The 26,217-nt window shown below is 37.5% G+C and overlaps 1 protein-coding gene across 14 annotated transcripts in view; it reads left to right on the forward strand.

The window, feature by feature from the left end:
- myo5aa (myosin VAa) overlaps positions 1–26,217 on the forward strand; it is a 76,515-nt gene that overhangs the window by 14,736 nt on the left and 35,562 nt on the right. For 9 of the 14 annotated variants that reach the window (XM_028443157.1, XM_028443161.1, XM_028443162.1 and 6 more), the window contains exons 2-17: positions 4,535–4,645; positions 6,353–6,524; positions 8,052–8,196; positions 9,378–9,534; positions 11,897–12,040; positions 15,012–15,093; positions 16,683–16,790; positions 17,506–17,612; positions 17,722–17,987; positions 18,720–18,801; positions 18,919–19,059; positions 20,559–20,684; positions 21,540–21,623; positions 24,261–24,263; positions 25,536–25,691; positions 25,838–25,935. In XM_028443157.1, coding sequence (XP_028298958.1) covers positions 4,535–4,645; positions 6,353–6,524; positions 8,052–8,196; positions 9,378–9,534; positions 11,897–12,040; positions 15,012–15,093; positions 16,683–16,790; positions 17,506–17,612; positions 17,722–17,987; positions 18,720–18,801; positions 18,919–19,059; positions 20,559–20,684; positions 21,540–21,623; positions 24,261–24,263; positions 25,536–25,691; positions 25,838–25,935 — 1,982 coding nt within the window. The other 5 variants (XM_028443158.1, XM_028443169.1, XM_028443168.1 and 2 more) reach the window with 2 other exon arrangements.

Below are 26,217 nucleotides of genomic sequence, written 5' to 3' on the forward strand. Positions count from 1 at the left end.
TTGATGTCTGGCAAAGATTAAAAATATGAAACATTTTTTTCATCATGATTCTCTCTAGCTGGAGTGATTGAGCACAAAAACCATCAAAACCTCTGGTCCTGGCTCACAGAGAACCCTCCTTATAATATATGTTTTAAACAACAGTTCAAAGTGTTAGATGTGCACAAAACACTGACTAGAATAAGTATGAAGTATACTACGACAACAACCTAAAGCACACTGAGGCGAAATAGCTCCGTTGATTCTCCACCTTTGCAAGTTCTGAAAGCATTTTAAGTGAGAAAGTGACCAAGTAGAATATCAACATGTGCTAATTTGATCCATAAAACTCGTGGAAACACATTTCATGCTGACATTTCGGAGATTTTTGTAGACGCTCCATTGTGATACTGACAAAACTTCTGGTTAACTTCAAAATAAAATACCCTTTTGTTTCGAAAAGAGGATTTTCGACTTGTAGCTTGAAGCCGGCGCCAGGACGATTTTACATGGGTCATGGTAGGACTAGTGAGCCAACCGTGCATACTTCACAAATGTCCTGATATAGTATACATCCGGGTAATTCTCGCGTACTCAATTTTTCCATACTATCTAATTGGAACACACTACTGTACATACCTATGTTGACATCACACTTAGTATGAGTAGTACGTTAGTATGTGATTTAGAACACAGCCCTTGTTCTTCCCTGGTTTGCCACACCTGATGGTAAAGCGTAGCTCGGTATCAAGCTTTCTGTAGAACTGCATCGTTAGACACAGGTGTGTCTGAGCAGGGAAGCTGGATGGGCTCATAAGGACAGGACCTCTGCTGTAGACCATCTAAAGATGATCATTTCACCTACAAGCCCACTTTATTTTTATCCTCCACAACAGATGAAGCTTTCCAAGTTGTGGTAAAATAAATGACTGATTTTCTCTTTGAACTGGTTGTGTTCAATCCCACAGTGAGAAGTTATTTTCAGACAGTATCGTGTACTGCTACTGCTGCTAACTGATCAGGATTGGATTCACCTGGATTAGCTCTTACCTCCATCTGTCATTTTGTCATTTCCATCTTGCACCTTTTCCTCAGACAAGACCTCACCTATTATCTCTATTTTCCCTTTTTATCCGTTGCTCTATGCACAGAAAAGCTCCCAGCACTGTCTCATTGTTAGCTCAGGAGTTAGCGTTGCAGGTGTATCATGTTGATGCTGCTGTGTGTGTTAGTGATGCTCCTAATGACATTACTGGTTTCGCTTAAGGACATATGTCTTATTGCTCTGAGTTTTATATAGTTTGAGAGAGGCCTGAACAGTTTGAGTGTGATAGTTAATGACTTTATTGCGATGCTGACTTTGAGGCCAGGTGTGTGCACTGTTTGGCATGTCATGAAATCGTTCTGAAACTCTAAGCATATCTTGCTTCCCAATGCAACTAAAATCACATGTTTCCACGAGATGTTGTTTGTCCTGAGAGAGATTTTGTGACATGGAAACACCAAAACATGAACTGCTTTTATTAATGAGAAAGGAAAGAAAAGAAAACTGTGCGCGTGGATGTGTGGCCCTGGCCGTGATGTCATGATTCAGACGATTGGTTGGTAGTGCACATTATTGTTCATTTAATGAGCTCATCCTGCTTAAAATCCCCTCTAAAATCTGCACTTTTCTCACAACACTCAATGCCGTACAGAAATGAAGTAAAGATGTAGTTCACACTGTGTGCGTGTGCGCGCATGTGCACATGTTAAGCGCGTCCATGGTCAGGAGCTGAATTCTTCAACCATGTGACTGCCAGTGTTCTTCTCCAGTTTTTCCACACATCCGATCAGCTGCGTGCCTCTAGTCACAAGTCTGAGAGGCATGAAACCATTTAGTGTGTGCGTGTGTGTGTGTCTGTGTGTGTGTGTGTGTGTGCGTGTGTGTGTGTTAGGGCTGGGAGATATAATGAGTTTTCTATTTTGGAGATAAAGAAAATGACTATCGCCAATATCGATATGTCTTTTTTTATAGCTTTTTTTTGTATCAAAATACTCCTTTTAGGAGCTGCTGCTTTCACTACTTTAAAAGCTCAGATGGATTTCTGAATGCTTCTTAACACTGACCTTCCTCTAAACAAGCCACACTATAGAACTCACTTAGAGGAGAAAAAGCCTAAAATGGCACATATTGTGCAGCAGTTTGTTAATAAATGTGCCTGTGTGGCATTTTGCGTCAGTGAATTGAACCCAGAATTGTCTTCCTGGTAAGACCTAATTTATACAATTTATATTGTTTATCACCATTTTGAGATAAAATATTGAATTTTTCTCCATATTGCCCATCTCTAGTGTGTGTGTATGTGTGTAATTTTTAATCCTCATTTATGACTATACCTGATTAAGTATTGCATTTTTTTTGTCACGATCTTTAACATTATTTTTAAGAGCTTTTTCAAACAACTTTGCTTGAAATGACAAGATATTTACACATGACTCTGAAGACACAGAAGCCAGTGTGTGTTTTTTGTTTTTTTCTGGGTTCGTGCTGTTTAGCTGAAGCTAAAAGGAAACATTTAAGGAAACTTGAGTCTTTGCTGCAAAGCCTGAATGAGTGAGTTTTTTCCAATGCAGCGCTCCAATGTCTTTATTACTCGCTCACCTTCAACAAGGTGAGAGTCATCGTATAGTGCCACAATTTAAAAGCAAAAAAGTACAAACACTGTACAATACATTTATATAGATTAATTATTGGTTGCTTACCAAGCATGGTAGGTTAATGTACTTATTTTGATTTTGTATTTTTCTGTGTACATTCTCAGTACTAGATTTATGGACTTGTGTGGTTGTAATTTGATTGCATTGTTTGTCAGTAATCAAGACTGTTGGGCGTAACTTTTAATGTTTTTACTGAACAAAAGGTGTCTACTCAGAGGCTAATACTGTTTTTGATCAAATGTAAAATGAACACAATTCATAGTGCATGGCTGGAGCCAGCCATAATAAATAACTAGCTTCTGTTCCCCGTAACATGTGCAGATATTTATAAACTGTATTAGCACCATAACCTTGGACAGTAAAGCTATGAACTAAGAATCTACACTCACTCGTCACAATAGGATGTATTATTAATGTTTATTCATGTAAATATACGGTTCACTTCATATCTGTCTAAAGCAGAAATCATACAGACTGGAGACTCTTTCCTCCATGAGTTTCTGGTCAACAACAGGAAACATTATTTGTACGTATTAAAAATGTTCATGTGACCCTGTACAGGATAAACAGGTATAGAAGACAAGACGAGACAGTTGTTCAAAATGTGGATGTATGGATCTTCACAAAGGGCTTTGATGTTTTCTCTGAATATTTCAGATACATAGGGTGACATCTGCTTTTCTGTGTGTATTTACTGTTTGTACATAGCAAGAAGTGTGTCAGAATAAAGTCATGGGGGGTGGCAGATGGAACCAGTGGAAATCTTGGGGTCATGCACCAAATCATTCCTCTATGCCAGGGATGGGCAACACTCTCACAGAGGGGGCCACAGGAATGTGATTGTGTCTGATCCAAGGGCCACATTATCAACATATATGTCAGTATTTAGAATAATGACTGATCTGAGCATTAATACAGGGGGAGGGGAAAGGTTTTTGTCTTTGTGGTTTTGTTGTTTTGACAGATTTTAGTAATTTTGTGCATTTTTGTTGTTAATTTGCATTTTTGGGTCACTTTCTATATTTTTGTTGTTGTTTTCTGTATTTTTTTTTGTCATTTTGTGCAATTTTGTTGACAGTTTGTGTAACTTTGGAGCTATTCTGTAATGTGTTGTTGTTTTTTGTGTTTTCATAGTCATTTTGTTTGTTTAAGTGGTTGTTGTGTCTGTCTTTGTTGTCATTTTGTGTATTTTAGGAATTATTTCCTCTATTTTGCTGTCGATTTGTGTGTTTTTTGGAGTTATTTTGTGTATTATGTTATGCTTTATATTCCTTCCAACAACTTGAAATACAATTTTTGGGGATTTGTTTCGGGGGCCGCACAAAATTAGACCGAAGGCCACCAGTTGCTTATGTCTGCTGCTCTATGCACTAATCCAAATTTGGTTTAAGCTTATGGGTGTTCATTGTGTACCCCCTGGACAGTTTTTAAATAAAAAATACTTTATGCACCAAACACATTTACCTTGAAGAAGAACGTTGAAATACTTTTCACTACAGTGCATTTTTGCAAAATTCTTACAAAATTTGCATTATTTTCATAGTATATCTTTTAGAACAGCTTCATTCATTCATTTCAACATCCTGGTTGAACAAAACTTATTTAAAAAAAAAAAAAAAAAAAAAAAAAAAAAAAAGCTAAAATTGAAAATATGCAATTCTGATTAAATAAAAAAAATCTCAAATGTACAACCTTTTTTTGCACTTGCTGCAAGGATCCTGAGTCTTTTTGCAAAAATGTGTAAAACTACTACATCATTATTAATTAAGCCCCAACTTAAACACAAATTGAATTGAATACGTTTTCCCCATATTGTTTTTAACCCTTTGTTTCTATTGCTTATTGTGGTTCTCAGCGTGCTCGGGTGTGGATCCCTGATGCTGAGGAGGTGTGGAAGTCTGCTGAGCTCACCAAGGACTACAAAGATGGCGACACCGCCCTGCAGCTCATCTTGGAGGATGTCACGGTGAGGAGGAGGATGATGATGATGATGATGATGAGTGTGAGATCAGAGAGTAAAGGAGGAGTGGCTTCCTTTTGTTGCATCTCATTAATGTTAATTGCTTATCTGTTCCCACTCTTTACAAATGAGACCTGCAGGCCCAGTGATGGCCTGAGGTGCATTTCATGTTTTGGCCCTGAGTAAAAACAGCTGCCAGAGCTGAGCTCGTTGTCCAACAACCATTAACCAGCACTCTTTTTATTGCTTATACTGAAACCATACGCCATATTGCTCCAAGTGATGTACAGTAGGATTCATTTGATCATATTAAGTTATGCACACCCCCAACCCCTCACTCCCAGTCCAAATGACAATTGAAGTCCCTTATTTTGAAGCTAATTGTTAAAATGTGTAAATTGGGGTTAGTTGGAGTAGCTGAAAAATCCAGTTGTAGTAAATTTGTGTGTAATTGTTTGTTCTTCTCTCTGTAACTGAAGCAGCATCAGATTGCTGCGACCCTGAGTGCAGGAATAAGTGGTTATAGAACATAGAATATATACAGTAGTATATAATGTATTCAAATGCAAACAAAAAATTACTCAATCCTGAAAAGATTTCCAAACTTTTTCAATGCATATGGTCCTGTTGATTTGTAGCAATGCACAATGATTTAGCCTTTAGTTTTTAACATGTGGATTTAAAGAGCTTTTCCAACTATATTAGACTTTTAGAGTGAAAACCAGGGAATTGTGTAAGAATTCAGTAAAGGTGCCCTTCATCTGTCATCTAATCATTTCTGTCCAATTGTTATTTACACAAAGTTTTTGTTTGATCCATCTCACACACAATCAAACATGATTGATGATGTCACATATCTCGTGGCTTAACTTGAATTAAGGTTATAAATGATCATCTCTCTATAGCTGTGGATGACTTATCATAACTTTTGGAGTCTAGACAGACTAATGCTGGCAAGAAATGGCATTTAGTGGGAACATTTTATTCAGAAGTAAAAAAAAAACTATTCAGTTATTGGTTTGACACATAAGAACAATTTTCTCTCTTATAATTTAGTTTGTAATAAATTAATAATGTGCAGTAAAGCAAACAATGCAAAATCATAATATTGTGCTTTATAACTTTATTATACTAGTACAACTAAGGCTAAACGATATGGTCCTAAACTCATATCTCCATATTTTTTCTCAAGATAGCGAAATATGATATAAATATTGATAATTTACTAACAAACAGCTGCACAATATGTGCTTCTTTAGTCTTCTTCTCCTCTAAGGGACAGCACGTGTGAGTGAGTTCTGTAGTGTGGCTTGTTTAGGAGAGGAACATCTTTAATCATGTTATTGTTGATTTAATGTTTTCACTGCTGATTTCAAAGAAGTATTTTCATACAAAATAAGCTATAAAAATTAATTTTGAATCTCGATTTATTGCCCAATTCTACTGTAAGTACAGGGTTTCATCTCAAAGTAACTGTTTTTTGAAATAATGTTTTTATTGTTTGCTTCAAACTTATTCAACATATATTCTCACAATTCAGATTGCATGCTGAAATTGATGATATAGAAATGAATAGCTTGGTTTGGTTCCATCTTGATTTACACATTTAATAAGATGATAGACCTGGGACAGATTTTTCTCACCCTCACTATAGCAGTTGAAGCTGACGGACTGTGACATCTCCTGTTTTGTTTTTCGTGTGACCATCTTCAGAGCATCGAGCACAAGTTGGATCCCAAAACTAAAAACCTGCCTCACCTCCGTAACCCCGACATCCTGGTGGGTGAGAACGACCTCACAGCGCTCAGCTACCTCCACGAGCCAGCCGTCCTGCACAACCTCAAAGTCCGCTTTATGGACTCCAAGCTCATCTACACTTACTGCGGTAGGACACGGAATGTAAATTAGATTTAAACTTTGCATGACATCACACTCTGGTCTGTTTTTATCATTATAATTGATCACAGAGCTGGTAAATATAGAGCGTGTGTTTCAAACGTTCTAAATATGAGTCTTGTTGGCTCTGATTTTCTTCTAAAGTTCATATTTTTCAAGCCTCTTCCAGTTCATTAAATTCATATTCAAATTGAATTATTAGTGTTTCAGTTTGGTTTGTTTAGGATTCAACATAACATTTGATTTGTGTATAATGAAATACTTTAGGCTACAAAAAAATAAACCAGTTCAACATTATGTGTCTATAGTGACAAAAACAATATAATAAAGTGTTAATAACTATTTAGGTCAACACCTGAGACAGTGATTTAGTATTTAGTACAATATTGCAATAAACAAAAGATTTGATGCAGATGGCTGCAGAAAAACAAAATAGTAATTACATATAATATTACAGCATATGTGGAATTATAAACGTTCTAGTCTCTCTCTCTTTTCCTATATTACACTAACAAATAATGTAATTTTCAGCATCCTGTTTTCTAACCATTGCTGCTGTTAATAAATTAATTTAGTCTTATCTTTATATGATTTGAATTAATTACACAGAAAAAAAAACATATTACACACTTTCAAAACTGTCCTACAACATAAAGATATTTTCTTTTAAATTGCTTGATATTTGTACACTCTTTATTTTCCAGTGGCAAACTGTTCTACAATCTTATTCCACATAATGAAACACAAAAGCTTTTCCTTGTTGTCCGAACACTCACAGACCATTAAAATCTGTGTCACTTTAGCATTTGGTAGAAAAAATGTCTTAAGTTTATATAAGTTTTTAATTAGATTCAGATCATCTGCTGAACAGAAATAAGATAAGCAGCTGTAAAGGCCATACCTATAAAGCTTTGCCTGAAGCTGTAAGAAATATTTTACAAACTCTAATTTACAAAACCTTTTTAAATAAATGGCTTTTTTGTTTTTTTTTAAATGAGGGTGTTGTCAGTGGTTCTCAAAGTCTTTAGTCTCAAATACTCCCTTGCTCTTATTTCTGAATCTAACTCCTCCCTTTGTCTGACGACAACATTCTGCTCAGAATTCTATAAAAAACACCTATAGAGCATAATGATGGAATTAATGAGTGATAACACATATTTGCAAGAATCCCAATGTAAATAAATAGAATGAAACAGTATTTAGTGGCTCCTGAATGAATTTATTTCTATAGTTTTTTATCATGTCTGCTCATCACCTGGTGTGGGACCAACACTGACCCTTGTATTTTCAGATTATGTTCTAATCAATGATTATCATTTTTAACTTAAAAACCCTACATTTTTAATGTTTTTGTTTGATCATTTTTCATTTTCTCTCTCTCAAGTACCCCCTGTAACGCCATCGCGTTCCCCCATTTGAGGACCACTGGTGTATATCGCACCAGCTAATAATAAATCACAGTGGCTTCTAGCTATAGTTGATAGTATATCATTATTTTGTTATTTTTCTCTCCCAGGAATCGTTCTTGTTGCCATCAATCCGTATGAAACGCTGCCGATATACGGCACGGACATCATCAGCGCCTACAGTGGTCAGAACATGGGGGACATGGACCCACATATCTTCGCCGTGGCAGAGGAGGCCTATAAACAGATGGCTAGGTTTGTGTGTGTGTGTGTGTGTGTGTGTGTGTGTGTGTGTGTGTGTGTGTGCGTGTGCGTGTGCGTGTGCGTGTGCGTGTGCGTGTGCGTGTGCGTGTGCGTGTGCGTGTGTGTGTGTGTGTGTGTTACCTGAGCAGCCACGGTGCAGGGCTGTGCTCGGTACTGCAGGGTTTGTAGGTCAAAGCTGGGCCTAAAATAGACTAATGATAGTTTCACCATATCTCATTCCTCTGTTGAAATCCCACTCACACATAAGCAGAGACGGAACACACACATAGACACTCGTCTGCAGGAGGTCACGTGGGGATGGGAGCAGTTACTATGTTGTGTGACTCACTTAGTAACAAATAAGTAAAGAGTATCATTTAATGTGCCCTGTTCAGATCTTTTTGGTTACATGTTTTTTTATTAATTACCTGTAAACCAGTGGTTTTTTTTTTACCTTTATTTTACCAGGTTGGTTTTTGAGAACCAGTTCCCATGACGACACTGGTTACTCCTCTTTTTCTTTTTTCCACTTTTGTTTTCCACTGTCCCCTAATTCAAAAGCAGTCGTAGTCACTGCATTATTTTCTTCTTTTTTCCATTCTTTATATTGTGATCGAAGAAAATAAATTCAATAACTTTTATTTACATTTTACATCTAAAAACTAGCAGACAACAGCAAAGGCATTTTATGGAGAGGATGTAGGGCTCTAAATGAAAATAATTGAAATTTTGATTAGTTTATTGTTTTTGTGTTACATTTTTATATAACATTTGGACCCCTTTATTTAGAGGTGTGTGTAATCATAGTATTGGCAACAGTAGCTATAACCATACATATGGTACAACCTCAGTTTTTAAGATAACTTGTAATGTAGTTGGATTGCAAAATAAAAAATAAAAACGGCTTGCATGTGGTTTAGGTATTTTGTTACAGAATTGTAGAAAAACATGGCATGGGGTTGGACCTGCAGATGCTTGAAGGCATGCAAAACATTGAGGGGTTCACAGGATCTGAGGATGAGATTTAGTTTTTCTCAGTGTTGCACACAAAGTGTTCCAGTGTTTCCTTCTCATCTGCGTTTTCATGAATAAGTAAATCATAAAGGCTTTAAACCATTCTGTCATTAACTGTGTCTGTAATTAAATCCAATGGGTATATACAACCGTTATTTTAAATCATTTTGTTCTAACAGGGATGAAAGGAATCAGTCAATCATCGTCAGTGGAGAGTCCGGTGCAGGGAAGACGGTATCAGCCAAATACGCCATGAGATACTTTGCAACAGTCAGCGGTTCTGCCAGCGAGACCAATGTGGAGGAGAAAGTCTTGGCTTCCAACCCCATCATGGAGGTGAAGATTTAATGCTGGCACTAAATGTGTATATTCTTCAAAAAATAGGGATAATTATCACAAATCAAAGTAAGGGATATTTCTCTTCTCTCACCAGCTTTCATCTATTTCTTTTTGAGTTTGTCTGGTGGCAGGTTAATGCACTTGATGGATTTTGGCACATTCTTAACCAAAGAAAGGCCTTAGGTCATCATTGGAGGATTCCATAACATTTTGGAGGGGAACCAGATAAATTTACTGATTTTGGATCAGTTTAAAAATCTCAACACCCCTGTCTCTCATCATTGGCAAAATTGTAAAAATTCATATCTCGTTTTGTAATTGAGTAATCTTTATAAAGTTTGACTCCATTAAGTCGGGTTGGTTCATCAGTTACTCCACTGAGCTTCATCCAGATTGGGTATTTCATAGTGATTTTTCATTTTTTTTTAAATGGCAGTGCCCATACATGGACCTACTGTATTGCTATTAATGGCGATAGAAATTTCTTCCAAGCTTTTAAAGATCACTGATCATGGTGCCATGATCAGGATCACTGATCCAGATTACTGCTGATATCTGGCAAAGACCAGTTTTGATGCTTGGCTGAGGTTCTTTTTGTTTAAAACGAATGCTTCTTTTTCCAACACTGAGGAAAACACCTCATGTTTCATACACAGTGAAAGTTGTGGGTACTGTAGCGTGGATGTGTTTTTCCGTGGAACATTTCCTCTCATCTCCTTGTCAGGGTTGTGTTGAACTGGAACCCGTATTTAAGGGTCTATTTAAAGCCCAACCGAGGGTTCAGTATGTTTATCATATTTTCTCCTGGTTGATCCTGACTGTGATACTCAAGTCATATTGTGTATTATTGTGTATATATATATATATATGTGTGTGTGTATGTACACAGTAATGGGTACAAAGGCTGTTAGAGGCTCTCCTACATGCCTGTACTCCCCTCCCTCCATGGTTCATTCCATCCAGCCTTTTTTACATCATCATCCACTTAAGCCAATTGGAAACGAGCTGACAAAATGAATAGAGAGCTTTCTTTTTTTATTCAGTGTCGTCACATCAGTGTATTTCTGTGTGGTGGACACTATTTGATTCAGCATAAAGAGTTGGTGCATTATCATTTTTATTTTTTTGATTGTTGATGGCAGGTTGAGCCTCTTTTGATGCGTAAGCCTCTGTGTGTGCAGTTTTATGCAGCTCGTTTATAACAATGGATCAATGCTGAGTGTTGAGCAGAGGTAGTTGACAGCTGAGGTTGTTCTTTTAGATGTTTGATGGTTTCAGGAGGAAGTGAAAGGAACGTTTCCTCCTGTTATTTTGCACGATTGGTACCAGTTGTAGTTTTAATGGGTTTTCATGAGTGAATTAATATTACAGTTGTTGTAGGTAACATGTGTCAAACTCATGGCCCAGGGGCTTTAATCCGGCCCACAGGAGCATTCAGTTCGGCCCGCAGGAGAAAATAAAAATGACAGAGAACACAAGAATCATTGTGTAAATGAAACTCAGTGTTCTTGGAGCTTATATCACATAATTGCAGTCATTTTTAACGTTAAACAGTTGAAAAAACTCAAAATTCATTCAAAATCCTTCAATTTTCTTCAAATTACGACATAATTTTTGCCTTAATTAATTAGAAATTAGTCACAAAATACATTTAAAGTGAAGATCCTGTTGGGACTGATGTCTGTCACTTATTGCTTGGATATTGTTGGTTTCTTAGATATGTTATATTTCATGTATATGTAGAAGTGCAAACTATGGTAATGTTAAAATGACTCATTTTCCAGCATAAAATCTGTGGCCCTCCTGAGATTAAAGTGCTCTGTATTTGGTCCCTGAACTAAAATGAGTTTGACACGTGTTGTAGATGTTTGTCTCCAACCTCTCACAGTGATGATGGATAAAGCTAAGCAAACAAAGCCATGTCTATAGTGTGATTTCAAGAGATTCTTACATAAAAAAGCCATAAACTGGATTTTGCAGAGTGGTGCACATCAATCAAAGAGTAACGTTTGAGAGCTAAATATCAGCGTGGGAAAATTGAGCATTTCCATTTTAAAACTACACTAAATGTATCCACCCTCTCCTTTCACCACATATTTTATTGTGTGAATATGAGTATATTATGTAATAAAGGTCAGCATTATTATTTTATGGTTTATACAATAATTAAAGAAAATGTACATTACAAGCTTTGGATGCAGCAGGAAGTCAAATACAGTCAATTGGATTCTTAAAATATAATTATAAACTTATATTTAATGTATTTTTAAGATGAAAACATGGACAATATCAACAGTCATCGCTTGTTCCACGTTGGTGACATCTGTCTCCTATTGTGTGAACATTTTCTCTTCTGCAGGCCATTGGAAATGCAAAGACCACGAGGAACGACAACAGCAGTCGATTTGGTAAATACATCGAGATCGGCTTTGACAATCGTTACCGCATCATCGGAGCACACATGAGGACATATTTGCTGGAGAAATCACGGGTGGTGTTTCAGGTGAAGTACTGAGCTGTTATATTTGTAACCTCCTTACCGCATTTTAGCTCATTAAAAAAAAAAAAAAAAAACTGCAGTAATAAACACTAAACTGTGATAGACTGGCACCATGTCCAGGGTGTACCCCCTTCCCTAGTGCCCTTTGAGAGCTGGAGATGAGCACCAGCAGTGTCCCACCACCATGAACAGGAACAAGCGGGTTAAATGATGAATAAATGAATGAATGAACATGTAAAGAGGCAGCCAAGAGTTGGTGTCCGAGTGCAAACGTAAGAGGCTGCAAAAATGTCTTCCCTTACAGACACACAAAGAACAAATTCTTTTAACAGCCCAGCTGTCGCACTAGTTTACAGCATTGGAGCATTTCTCTTCTCTCTGTCTTTTGTTGTCTTTGTGTGAGAGCATCTGCTCTGAGCTAATAATTTATCATTCTACTACGCATTGCTTTCAAAGGAATTCTTTTTCTTGTTGAAATAGTTTTCTTGGACTTCTTTTGAACTGCTTTTGTTGTTGTTGCAATAATAGTGTTTTTGGAAAATGTCCTCACTATTGAAATACAAAGCAGTGTTCCCATGTTTAGTTCACGTCTTCTGGTTTTCTCCACGGAAAAGTAATTCCCTCCCAGCACAAAAACATGTATGTTATCTTAGCAGGAGTATGTCTTTTCTTTACTCTGTCCACCTGTGTGTGTGTGTGTGTGAACGCTGTATACACTCATTAGCCCTCATTTATCAACCGTTCCTACTATCAGATCTGTGCGTATGACGGGCGTACAGCCATATTCACGCAAGCTTCGGCATTTATCAATTCTGACGTTTGTGTACACTACGATCAGATCTCACGTCAGATCTGACCTTCTTTTAATGTGATATTTATTGCCTAAAGCGTGCGGACTGATGTCGATATAAACGTCACATCCATGTGTGTCTCCAGGATCTCTGCTGCGAAGTTGTTCGCAGCGCACACAGGGGGGCAGACTTCACCTGCTCTGTTGCTGATTCTCTTCTACAGAGCATTTAATTGAGCTCCTAAGTCCTATTTTCAGAAACCACATATTTGTTTTGCTCCACCTCTGAGTCTGATGTGAAGATGCCGGTTTTAATCTTGAAAAAGCTTTTTTTTTTTTGTTTGATCTCAGTGGGCGCGGCCTCTGAAGCAGGAGGGTGTAACAAGCTAATGACGATAGCATTTATCGACACCCGATCATTTGTACGCTGGGATTGGTCGAATAACAATGTTTCATAAATCACACATTGGTCCTGTAGTACAACCAAACGTGAATTCAAATTTGCACCCGTTTTCACGCAAGGTTGATAAATGAGGGCCAGTGTGTGTGTGTGTGTCTGCTCACTGGTAGATCCAGTAAGACAGCATGTAGAGGAAGAAGATGTTCTCGTACTGTCTACCGTCATGGAGGACACTGTTGAGGAATGAGGATGTTAAAGGAAACTCACTTTACCATTTCTATTTCTCCAGTCGTGCACGTCGTGACTGTGCATGTTCTCGTCTGTGTTGTCACGTTAATGACTTCTTGTAACAAGGCTCATAATTTCAAACATCATCCCTATCCACCTGATACTAGATCCTAAGCAGTGCACTGGTGCATCACATGTTTGATTCTCTTTATAATGAACATGTGGGGTAAATATGATCTAAACCTGACCTCATAACGTATGCCATCATGCCCTCGGGCAAGGCATTAGGAAGCAGGCTGCCAGTTACCAAAGCTGCCATATGTTAGACTCTCACATTGTATAAATAGGAGCAAATGCAGCATAACTGTAAAGAAGCATGGCACGGAATCTGTGTGGATGCTTTCTCTAGGGATCAGTAGAAAGCAGGGTTGGGGTGAATTATAATTGTAATCGTGTAATTGATCATTCATTACCATTATGGTGTAATTATGAATGTAATTGTAATTTAAAAAAACTGTTGCTGTCGTAATCGTAATGAAATTGTAATTCAGTTTAGATAATTGACTTTGTAATTATTTGTAATTGCCGTGAAAATTCTATAAAAATGGTCAATTATAATTTAACGCTAAACTGTGGAACCATGTTACAGTTCTATGTATGGTTCTATACATATGTAGTTAACAATTATTAAAACATGTTTCATATCAAGTGTTCCCACAGTTTACCATTAAAAATATATAAATCGAGGGACATACTGACACAAAAAAACCTAATTGTAATTGACTTTCTGAGGATAAAAAATAGTCAAAGTGTCTTTATTTATTCCACTCATGCATCGCTTAAAGTATACATAAATACTGTACATACCTTAATTATACATAATCAAAGGGACCAGGTAAAAACAGGGATTCAGCATGACATAACCTGAGCGCTCATTAATGAGCTTCACTGACACTGGGATAAACAGAATGCAGGGTGTGGCTGAAATGTTTTTCTTAACACCCCCAACTGTAGAAAACAAAGATATCGAGTTCAAACTGTTTTGTCTTTATAATTTCTTGGAAAAGTGAATGAAGCAGTCTCACAGTTAGTCACAATCTGATGTAATGCCTCCTCTGGACTATCCACACGTTGGATGATAGAATAAAGTGTTCACAAACATGGATAAGTATGGAATGTGTAATCGGTGTTAGAATTAATAACAAAGGAGAAAATGGCAGATATGAGAGCTAAACTATCAGAACGAAACACAGTCTGTGTCAAACTAACCAGGACACACGGAATCACAGAAATCTACCCTAAAGACCTCTTTATGCTCAAATTCTAGCGTAGATACCATAAATATGAATTCACAATACACGAGATGTGTCAGATACAATATTATATGCAGGTCTGAGGGTTGTTTGTTGTGATTTTGTCAGATTTAGTGTTTCAGTTCATTCTAATGATGATGATATTCATTATCATCCTACTCAGGAGAATGGTTTGAATTTTAGCGTGGACAGGAGTTTCTTTCTTTTCCATCGAATTATTTGATAATATTTGTTTTCTTTAAGGCGGACGAGGAGCGGAATTACCATATCTTCTATCAGCTGTGTGCGTCAGCAGATCTCCCCGAGTTCAAGATACTGAGGCTGAGTATGTCCCACGCATGATACACACACACACACACACACTCAGCTGTTAAGTTCATTAACAACTGTATGTGAAAACCCACACTTAAAATAAACATTATTGGCAAAGGAAAAAACATCCGTCATTATGAGCCATTATGGGCCATCTTAGTTTAGTGTCATTTATACACAGACTTGATTTGAATCATGTGTGACAGATTCAAGGGAATTAGCTTTAGAATGACCGTTTTCCAACAGTAATAGATGCACAGCAAATTTACAAGCTGCCTATTCTGTTGCATGAGTCATGCACACACAGTCATACACTCAACACAGCAGGTGGACTGACAGAAGCAGATCTAACAAACTGAAACAGAATTGTAGAAACATAAGATTCAGCTAAGAACTCTTCCCATAGAGCACATGTCAAACTCAAGGCCCGGGGGCCAAATCTGGCCCATTAGAGCATCAAATTTGGCCCGCTCAGTCATTTTTTTTTTATCTCAAATTGTTGAAAGGACTTAAGTTTTTCCCAAATCTGGCAAATTTTTCTTAAATTATTACACAAAATGTAATCAAATTTGCAAAATCAGGGAAATTTAAGTGAAAATTTTACAGGGACTGATATACTCGCATACTTTATCATTTGTATATCATTTATATGTGCAGACCAGGACACATTAATGTTGAATTTGTTCTTTTCCCCACAAAAAATCTGTAACCTATTTAAGATCAAACTGCTCCATATTTGGCCCCTGAACTAAAATGAGTTTGACAGCACTGACATATAGAGGAAAACAGGGCTGGGCTGCTGTTTTTTATCTCGCTCTAAATAAAAGCAACATAGCACTGTATTTATGTGACAGTGCCTGCTTTGAAGTGGGATTTAAGGTGTAACTGTAGCGTTAAAAATCAATGTGCCGTTTGGGTAACAGTGTTAAAGAGAGTATGGTTCCTGTTTCTTTTCATTGATAATGATTAAAAGGATTTTATCAGTATATGAATAACATGATCAATATAAAACCTAATGTAAACAATACAGCCATATTCATATCATTTCAAACCTGGACTTTATGGCTGTGTGACACTACTAACCTTTGACACACTGCGTCACACAATAATGAATATGGGGCCACACTGGAGAGTGTAAAGGGTGCTCTCCTTCATTCCCTTGGGTATCAATTCAAACGCCTTACAGAGAGCCCCCACTGTGGTCGACCTGCACCTGCTCAACACACACACACACACACACACACAGGCAGCTGCTGTGTTTTCCTCTCCTGCTGACATCTTGGCTCTGTTAATTTAATGGCTGTCAAATACGTGTCTGTGGCTCTGGTTGCTAGGCAACAGGCCATGCCTTTAGTCTTTGTTAAGTGGTGATGAAGGAGCTGATTGAGGAATGCTCGAGATAAAGTCATCCGGACACAGAAGCTCCTTTGAGTTTATTCGTTTCTAAAAACCTCTAACCTCCTCCATCATATTAGTTTATGTCTAAAAGTGTTCAGAGTAGACTTTACTTTGCCTGCAAAATGAAATTCTTAGGTTGTGACTCAATCAGTCTTGATGTGTTACTTGGTATTAGCTTTAAAAGATGTCTTTTTTCCCTGTCAGGCAGTGCCAATGACTTCCTGTACACCAGGCAGGGCCGCAGCCCTGTTATTGATGGTGTAGATGACACCAAGGAGCTCTGCATCACACGCAAGGCCTTCACATTGCTCGGTAAAACACTACACACTCAATAAGTACATACTGTCTACTTTATACCATAAGTATGGTTAGGAGGATTAGGATGATGACAGTTCCCACTGAAGTATACTTCCAAGTTTCCCAAGATGCATTTCGAACTTACGACAAAAACTTGAAGCAAACTGAGGCTAAATATCTCCGTTATTTCTCCACCTTCGAAAGTTCAGAAAACACTTTAAGTGAGAAAGTGAAAAGTAAAATATCAACATGTGGTCATTTGAGCCATTAAACTCGCGGAAACACATTTTATGCTGACATTTTGGAGATTTTCTGAGAGCCTCCATTGTGCTACTGACTAAAGTTCCAGTTAACTTCGAAACAAGAGCCCTATTTAGAAATGTGTTAAAACAAATAATGGAAGACAAGAAGAGATGCTTTTATTTTGAAAAGGGAACATTTGACCTTTAGCTTGAAGCCTGTCCCAAGACAATTTTACGTTTCGTTCACAATGCATCATGGGGTGGTTGAGTATGACTAGTGTGCATATGTCCTGATATAGTATACATCCAGGTATTTCTCACATACTCAATCATTCCATACTCTCTAATTGCAACTCACTACATACTCCTTTTGACTTCAGACTTAGTATGAATAGTACGTTAGTATATGATTTTGAACACAGCCAATCACTTTTTGTACGCTCATTTTAATTAATCGCCTAATTTCAATGTGTGTTTCTCACCTGCAGGTATTAATGACTCCTATCAGATGGGCTTGTTCCAGGTTTTGGCTGCTATTCTTCACCTTGGAAACGTAGATATAAAAGAGAGAGATTCAGACAGCTGCATTATTCCTGTACGGACAAGGCTTTCCCTGAGTTTTTAGCTGTATCGCAAAATAACCTTTTATATATCTTTCTGTGAAATAATGAAGACCCACATATATGTTCTCTGTTCCCACGTAGCCCAACAATCGTCACCTGACAGCGTTCTGTGAACTGGTTGGCGTCACCTACCAGGATATGTCTCAGTGGCTCTGCCACAGGAAGCTGAAGACGGCCACAGAGACCTATGTGAAGACCCTCTCCCGTCTCCAAGCAACCAACTCCCGTGACGCTCTGTCCAAACATATCTATGCCAAACTGTTCAACTGGATCGTAGAGCATGTCAACAAGGCTTTGATCACCAACATCAAACAGCACTCATTCATTGGAGTCCTGGACATTTACGGGTACGTCTTTGTGTGAGAAAGCATTTTTTTTGCAGCGTATACATACATACATTTAACGTCTTTATTCATTGCTGTACATCCTGGTAATAACAAGATTGAGCCCTTTTGAATGCAACAATACTTCATTACTGTTCTTTTTTGTCTTCATTTTTTTTTCAAAACTAGAATGTAAAAAGCCAAAATAAGAAATAAAAAATAAATTAACAATAAAAATAGAATAAAATAAAAAGTATACAGAGTTCAACACTTTTCCAGGGAAGCATTCTGATAGTTTTAAGGTGTTGCTCACTGTTTTCTATATTTAAAGACAGGGACAACCTATGCTTCTTGTCAGTCAGTTTTATTTCCAATATTTTTCATCTTATCCATAGAGGAGACTCATTTTGTTCACATCCTTGTAAAAGCATCATTTGTAAATTAAGTGAATATTCTAAATAATTGTTTATTCAGGTTCTCCACGAGGGAGTCGTCTTTTACCAACAAAAAAGTTTTGAAGTGATTGGGACACTTTGTGTCACAACATGTGGCAATGGTTTGCTTCTTAATCCCCTGAACAACACCAGCATTTAACATTTTTCCCTGTATGATATGTTTTTAACGTTTCCATGCAAACTCCCTTTTCCATTTTGATTCACAATAACCCTGCCATTCTTCTGTTATTTCCAATAAAAGTGTTTTAATCTGAGTTTGGTCGAAACAAAGAATTAATGTTTCACTTTTCCTTCTCCCAAGGTTTGAAACGTTTGAAATCAACAGCTTTGAACAGTTTTGTATCAACTACGCTAATGAGAAACTTCAGCAGCAGTTCAACATGGTGAGAAGCGTTTATCTGAAGTTCGAACGCTTTCATTTGGTCATCTTTAGTGTTTTTGTTGAATGCAAAGCCACACACTCACTGCGTGTGTGTGTGTGTTTGCCTGTGCACTTGCAGCATGTTTTCAAACTGGAGCAGGAGGAGTACATGAAGGAGCAGATTCCCTGGACCCTCATCGACTTCTACGACAACCAGCCCTGTATAAACCTCATAGAGGCCAAAATGGGAATCCTGGACCTGTTGGACGAGGAGTGCAAGGTACGTTCTACCTGGTACACCAAATTATATTTAATATTTATTTATATTTAATACTAGTCTCAGGTGTTTGTCAGTCGCTCTCTTCAACCATATAAAAGGGTTAATCAAACATCCTATTTGCAAATCTGAATGAAAAATCAATGTAAAAATGCAACAATCCTTGTTCTCGTTTAAATGGGTCATCCAATAACCAGAAGGTTGGTGGTTGAAATCTCTCTCCATATTTTGCATTGTTGTGTCATTTTAAATTCACATAGTTGTGGGCATTTAAATAACGTCGCTTACTGTTATCGTCGAAGGGACATGTCAGCCATTTTTCTGCCCCATGGTGCCTGTGGCTGCAGATGTAGTTTACCTCCAACAGTACAAATGTGCTGAGAAAGCATTTTTTTTGCAGCGTGTACATACATACATTTAACGTCTTTATTCATGGGGTGTCAAACTCATTTTAGTTCAGGGGCCAAATACGAAGCAGTTTGATCTCATGTGGGCCACGGATTTTATGCAGGAAAATTAGTAATTTCAGCATTATTGTTTTCCGGTTGACAGATCTACCAAATACAAAATATGTAAGAGAAACTGACCATATCCAAGCAATAAGTGACAGATATCAGTCCCAACAGGATCTTCACTTTACATTTCCTAGATTTAGTGACTAATTTTTAATTTAAGTTTTTTTTAACTGTTTAACATTTAAAATTACTGTAATCATGTGATATAAGCACCGGGAAAACTGTGAGCCCCTGCAAATATTGTTGAGTTTCATTTACACAATGATTATTAATTTGGCCCCTGGGCCATGGGTTTGACACATGTGGACTAATGGATACTGCAATGCTTTAAATCTCTGAAATTAAATTAAATTAGATTGGTAAAAAACACAAACGTTACTATTATCGTTGTTTCCCCTGCCGATTATGAGCAGGAGCTCAGTAGTTTGTTCATTTTTACCTGCTTTTGACTCCACCCTCTTGGCTTAAAGGCCACAAATGTTTCACATCACCCATTCAACAGCCCACCAAACCCCCAGTGTGTGTAAGACTTCCCTTTCTGCCATGACACGGTAAAAAGGTTCATTTTCTGAGTTTGTAAAAACCAGTAAATGAATGAAAATATTCTGACCTTTAAACGCCCTCAGGGTCATGTTTCATTTCACCGTTGGTTTTTCAAATCCTCACACAGAGCCAGTGTAGAAATTATAATAAACAGTCTTCAGCATCCAAGCTTGAGTGCTCAAATCAGTATCTCGCACGTACACACACACACACACACAGCTTATATTCCTCACAATGCTTACTTATCTCAAAGCCATGTGGTTTTAGAAGCTGTTGACTTTAGAGGTGGACCACATTGCTGATTTTATTGCTGGGTAAAACATGTGTCTGTGTCCACTGTAGCAGGAAACTGTTAATTCTAGTAACTGCATAATAAACGCTTCTTGTCTTTGGATTTAGTTCCGATTTATTTTTATTGAATTCTTCTTTTTTTTGTCCTTCCAGATGCCTAAAGGCTCAGATGACTCATGGGCTCAGAAACTGTACAACACACATTTGAAGACCTGTAACCTTTTTGAAAAGCCACGCATGTCCAACCGCGCCTTCATCATCCAACATTTTGCTGACAAGGTGGGCAGGAGAGTCTTTGTTTATTTATTTATTTGTGTATTTTTTAATAGTTTATTGTAAATGTAATGTTTTTGTGCATTTTTAACTAAATCTGTTTTGTGCTTCCTAAACACTGACCCAGCAGTGATGATACTAAAGGACTTGCCGCAGCTGTTATTCATCTGCTCTGCTTGTTTTAACCTGAAGCCGTCTCATAAATAACAATGCCATCATTTTGCAATGCACTCACGCACTTTGATATTACAATGCACTTTAGCACTTTTGGCATTGATCTTGACATCCTGATTAAAGTTGGTGGTTTACTTCTGTCAATCAATGTGTACATACTTTGTAGCGTCTGCGTATTTAAAACTCCTTCTCATACTTTAGTTATTGTATTTAAATATATTGTGTGTTTTATGTGGCTGCAGTTAAGGCTAATGATGCATTACTTCTTGCTTTAATCTTATACATATACATATTTATGTTTAATCATCTTCGTTGTCCCTTTTATAATTAAATAAATCTGATATCGATCCATTTTAAATTAAAGCAATTCATATGTATTTGTATAGCGCATTTATTTTTAAATGACAATAAAAATATATAAACATTAAACAGAGTTTGAAATCAACAATAGAAACAGTAAAAGCATTAAATTGACAATAAAATGATTGGAAATCTCAGTCATAAGCAGTAGAGAAAAGGAAAGCGTTTGATTTGAGGTGTAACATGTTACAAGAACATGTTAGTCAATGATTGTTGCTGTTATAAAAGCAACGTAGACTATATTAAATATCTACAATATTTCCCCATAAACATCAAGCTCTGTTTATTGTGCGAATGGAGTTGAATTAATCTGCTGTCTGGTTGCAGGTTGAATACCAGTGTGATGGCTTCCTGGAAAAAAATAAAGACACTGTAAACGAAGAGCAGATCAATGTTCTGAAGGCCAGCAAGGTGAGGCTTTTAAACGTCTAAACTACCCCAGCAGGTCATAAAGTGGATCCATCCTGAAATCCCGCTGCCAAGGATCCCATTATCCTGTTCATAAAATACCTTCTGCTTCTTTAGCATGGTGGTGGTAGTGACGCACCTGATGTGTGCATTATTTTTATAAAGACTCTGGAAGGCAGCGCCCTCTACTGGCCCTGTGGAAATAATGAAAAACACTCCTTCATAAAGCCCCAAATCAGTGTCTTAGGAAAAGCCTTGGCATATATCAGTGTTTGCTCATATCTTATTACATTATAGAACAGCATGTTTATTGTTTATTTCATAATTTACATGAGAACAGATTGAATAGGTCACTAAGTACACATTTGACAGTTTCATCATTAAGGCCATTTGCAGAGTCAGCTTTTTTTTTTAAAGATCATACATTGATATTTACTGTGTATTCTGGCATATTTCTATTAGAACCAGCATCAGTTTTAACAAGCGGGCTTGTAATCGGAGGGTCACGGCTTCGAATCCCCCTGGTCCTTCTCTGTGGGATGTTGAGCCATTCCCTGAACCCTAACTGCTCCCTGGGTGCTACACCATGGCTGCCCACTGCTCCTCAGGAATGGGTTAAATCAGTGGTTCCCAACCCTTTTTTGGATCGTGACCCCATTTTAATGTCACACATTTTTGGTGACCCCAAAGTCACAGAGTTGCCCGGGTTAGTGATTTAAAAAACAAAACATTTGTATTGCATTATCATTTATTTATTATATAGAATACAGTTGTTTAAGATTGTATGTTGCGTTTTAATTTAAAAAAAATAAATAAAAAAAAAACAATAATCAGTGACTTTATTTAAATTAATTACCAGACATTTCAGGCGACCCCATTTAAAATCCAGGCGACCACACATGGCGTCGCGACCACACATGGCGTCGCGACCCCAACGTTGAATAACACTGGGTTAAATCCAAAGAACACATTCCGTGTATGTATAGCTCTGCATATTTATATAAAGTACATTCTACTGTATTTTATTCTTCTGTTGGACTGGATCACATGGAGCACGCTTTTCTCCTCATGTGCACCACCATTATTCTCAATCACTGGGTCATTGCATTTTCATTAATGCTGACCAATTCAAACTGGGACGAGCTGCCGTTTTCTTCATGCCCTGACCCAGTTATCAAGCCAACACATATCGTTTCTTCATTAATCTTTGATTATAATTACTGTACATTAGAATGTTTGAAATTTTTCGTTGGATAAAAACTTATAAAGTGAAAACCAACCTCCTTGCGCCACATTAACCCCGTGTCTGGGTCTCGGTGCAGCATTAATGCCTCAGTCTTTAGATTCATGTCATTTTATTTACACACCAAAACCTACACATGCACACATGGGCAATGATGAAGTGTGTTTCTTCTTTTATAGATCTGAACCAGCTTAAAGCGGTAAGAGTTGAATATTGACTGCGCTGATTTCTAACATTACCACTTAAAACACAAACCTAAACACGAAATGTTGCAGTGAAATCAGTCACACTGACACAATCGGTCTTAAACCATAATGACACCTTAATGAGATTTAGTCTGATTAATTAAGCTTATTATCAGGCATTTGCCAGACTGATCATCAGTCTGCAACGTGTGCTTAGTGTGCTTACTCACACACTTTCTGCTTCAACAACAGAACTAAAGCCAATGCAAATCAAATATGAATCAAATTGTGCAAAAAACACATTCAATAATAGAACCCTAACAATCCCTTTTTGAAATTCCTGCAGTCCCCTGATATAATTTGCATATTCAATAGGGGTGTAAAACACCTGTTTCATTCCAATATGATACCATATCGATTATCGGAACAACGATTCGATATTTGCCGATGTCACGAAGCCTGCCACGATATGATTTTGATTTGATTGAAAGGCTTGATTGATATCAGACAATAATCTGGACTTTTTTCCACATTAAAGAATAAAAACCCAATATTGATACATTTTGAGAAGACTGTTTAAGACATTTACATGAAAAAATGTTTTTCTCACCAACCAACATTTGGTGTTTTAACAAAGAAAATAAAAGCGGAAGTCAAAATGGCGATGGATATCGGTGTTTATACTTTAGATCGATTTGACTAAATCATTGATCAAACAATCGATTAATCGATCTTTATTCTTTACACCCCGAATATACATTAGGCTATAAAGAGATTGTATGCAGTTTAATAGTGTGTGTGTGTGTAATTATCATTCCAACATGTTTTATTACCACCTTTAGCCCTTTGAAAGGTGTGAAATCACAAAGACAAAAACATTTTTTTCATCCGTCTTTTAAATTACAGCTAAATGTTGTGGTGTGGAAAAGTATCTAATAAAAGTCAGCATAAATGTTAGTTTTCATCCATTCCAGCTTAATGTATTTGCCTGTTTGTTTGCCTGTTTGTTATGAGTTTTTCCCCCAGGATGAACTTTGGTTGTTGCCGTGTTTTAATTTTGGTCAGTAGTAATACTGACATTAAACCTGACCCTTAAGTTGTTTTTGGTTTTTTTGTGTTCCGTTTAACATTTTTTTATTGTCACTGTGTTCCCATGTGTTGTCCATGTATGTTTGCTTCTGTCTTCATCATGACAACCCTTCCTGCCAGCAGAAGGTAAACAGAGGCGTTCATACGACGCAGGTCCGCCTGCAGCTTCCTTTCCTCTTTGCTCGCCTTTCTCTCTTATTTCACTCTAACAGCACTGAGGACGTTGGTGTGTGTGCGCGCGCGTGCGCGTGTGTGTGTGTGTTATTTTGCTGCATGGGTAGCACTAAAGGCACTTAAGGTGCAAAAGAGGACAAAGGGTCAAAGGATGGACAGTGTATGTCTGTGTACTGCTAAAGCTCCACATCTAACTAAGCCTCCTCCTCTTATAACCTCAGTGTTATATGAAAAGTGACTGATGATGCGTGTCTGTTTTCTCTACTAAAACATGCTGCTCAATAGTCCAATAATACTATCACATGATGGCACAACAGTGCCATGCATTCATATATAGCCACAGCTAATGGGTATATATGGAAAACTCTAATCTTTTCTAAAGCTTTGCAACATATCTGACCTAATGAGTTTAACTAAAAGCCAGTCACCTCTGCTCACCTGTTTGCTCTGTGTATTTATTGCAGATTTTAAAGAAAACAAATCTTAAAAATTCTACATTTTTAAAAAGCCGGTAACACTTTACTTGACATTACGCTGTCATTATCATGAATATGGTGTTATAAAGGCTGTCATTAAGTGTTGTTTGCTAAATTATGACACCTTTTGCTAAATTATGACACCTTTGGAGCTATGTTGGCATTTGGAGTGGGGTTATGTAGGGTTATAGTTGGGTAGGGTTAGGGATTAGGGTTAGGTAGGGTTAGAGTTGGGTAGGGTTTAGGGTTAGTGTTGGGTGGGGTTAGGGTTAGGGTTTAGGGTTAGTGTTGGGTGGGGTTAGGGTTTAGGATTAGGTAGAGTTAGAGTTGGATAGGGTTTAGGGTTAACGTTGGGTAGGGTTGAGGTTTAGAGTTAGCGTTGTGTAGGGTTTGGGGTTAGAGTTGGGTAGGGTTAGGGTTAAGGTTAGAGTTAGCGGTTATGGTAACAAAGGTTTAGGGTTAATGACAGCCTTCATGACACCTTATTCATGCTAATGACAGGTGTCATGTCCTTGTAATAGATAAAACTTGAAGTAAAATGTTACCAAAAAGCCTTGTTACCTTTCTGCTGCATAAACTGCCAAATCTCAATGTTTGGCTCAAGGAAATCTACATTTTAAAGCTTATTTAAATGTTTCTACTTGAGCCAGATTTAACTTTCAGGGCAAAATTATGAACTCTCCATGCACGTTGGCTGCTGCAGTTTCAGCTGCTATATTTCTAATAGCTTATGGGTTGCTGTTTCCAGTTTGATCTGCTGGTGGAGCTTTTTCACGATGAAGAGAAAGCCATCAGCCCCACCGGACAGGTCCCTGGCACCGGGGGCCGTACCCGGCTCAGCATCAAACCTGACAAAAGCCGAGACAAGAGCAGCAAGGAGCACAAGAAGACTGTCGGCTGCCAGGTGTGTCCCCACCTCACCTTCACTTTAAGGAAAACATATATATATTTGCATATAATCTTTAAAATGACATGAAGCATTAAGAGAAAATTGTAAATCAATAACCTCACTAAAATGATGAAGATGGTGGTAATGTTTCAATCTTTCAGTTCCGTAACTCTTTACAAATGCTGATGGAGACTCTGAATGCAACCACTCCACACTACGTTCGCTGCATCAAACCCAACGACTTTAAGATGGCTTTCTCGTAAGTGACTTTCTTCCTTTTTTATACTCCTGGCAAACTTCAGATCTATATTCCAGCAAGTTCTTTTTGTCTTCTTTTTAAATAATAATTTAAGGTTTCATTTATTCAGACAAATGTTTTTCAGGAAATTTACTTTGATGTCCTGTCATGTTTTGACTGTCAACTGCCAGTCTTCTTCAGAAATGTCTGCTGATCGCTTTGATGTGGAAAAACATTTGTCTGAATAAATTAAACCATAGCATATTATTTTAAAAGGATTCTGGAATTATTTCCTACCTTTTT

Source organism: Gouania willdenowi, chromosome 3 (assembly GCF_900634775.1).
Source record: "Gouania willdenowi chromosome 3, fGouWil2.1, whole genome shotgun sequence".
Classification (NCBI taxonomy): domain Eukaryota; kingdom Metazoa; phylum Chordata; class Actinopteri; order Blenniiformes; family Gobiesocidae; genus Gouania; species Gouania willdenowi.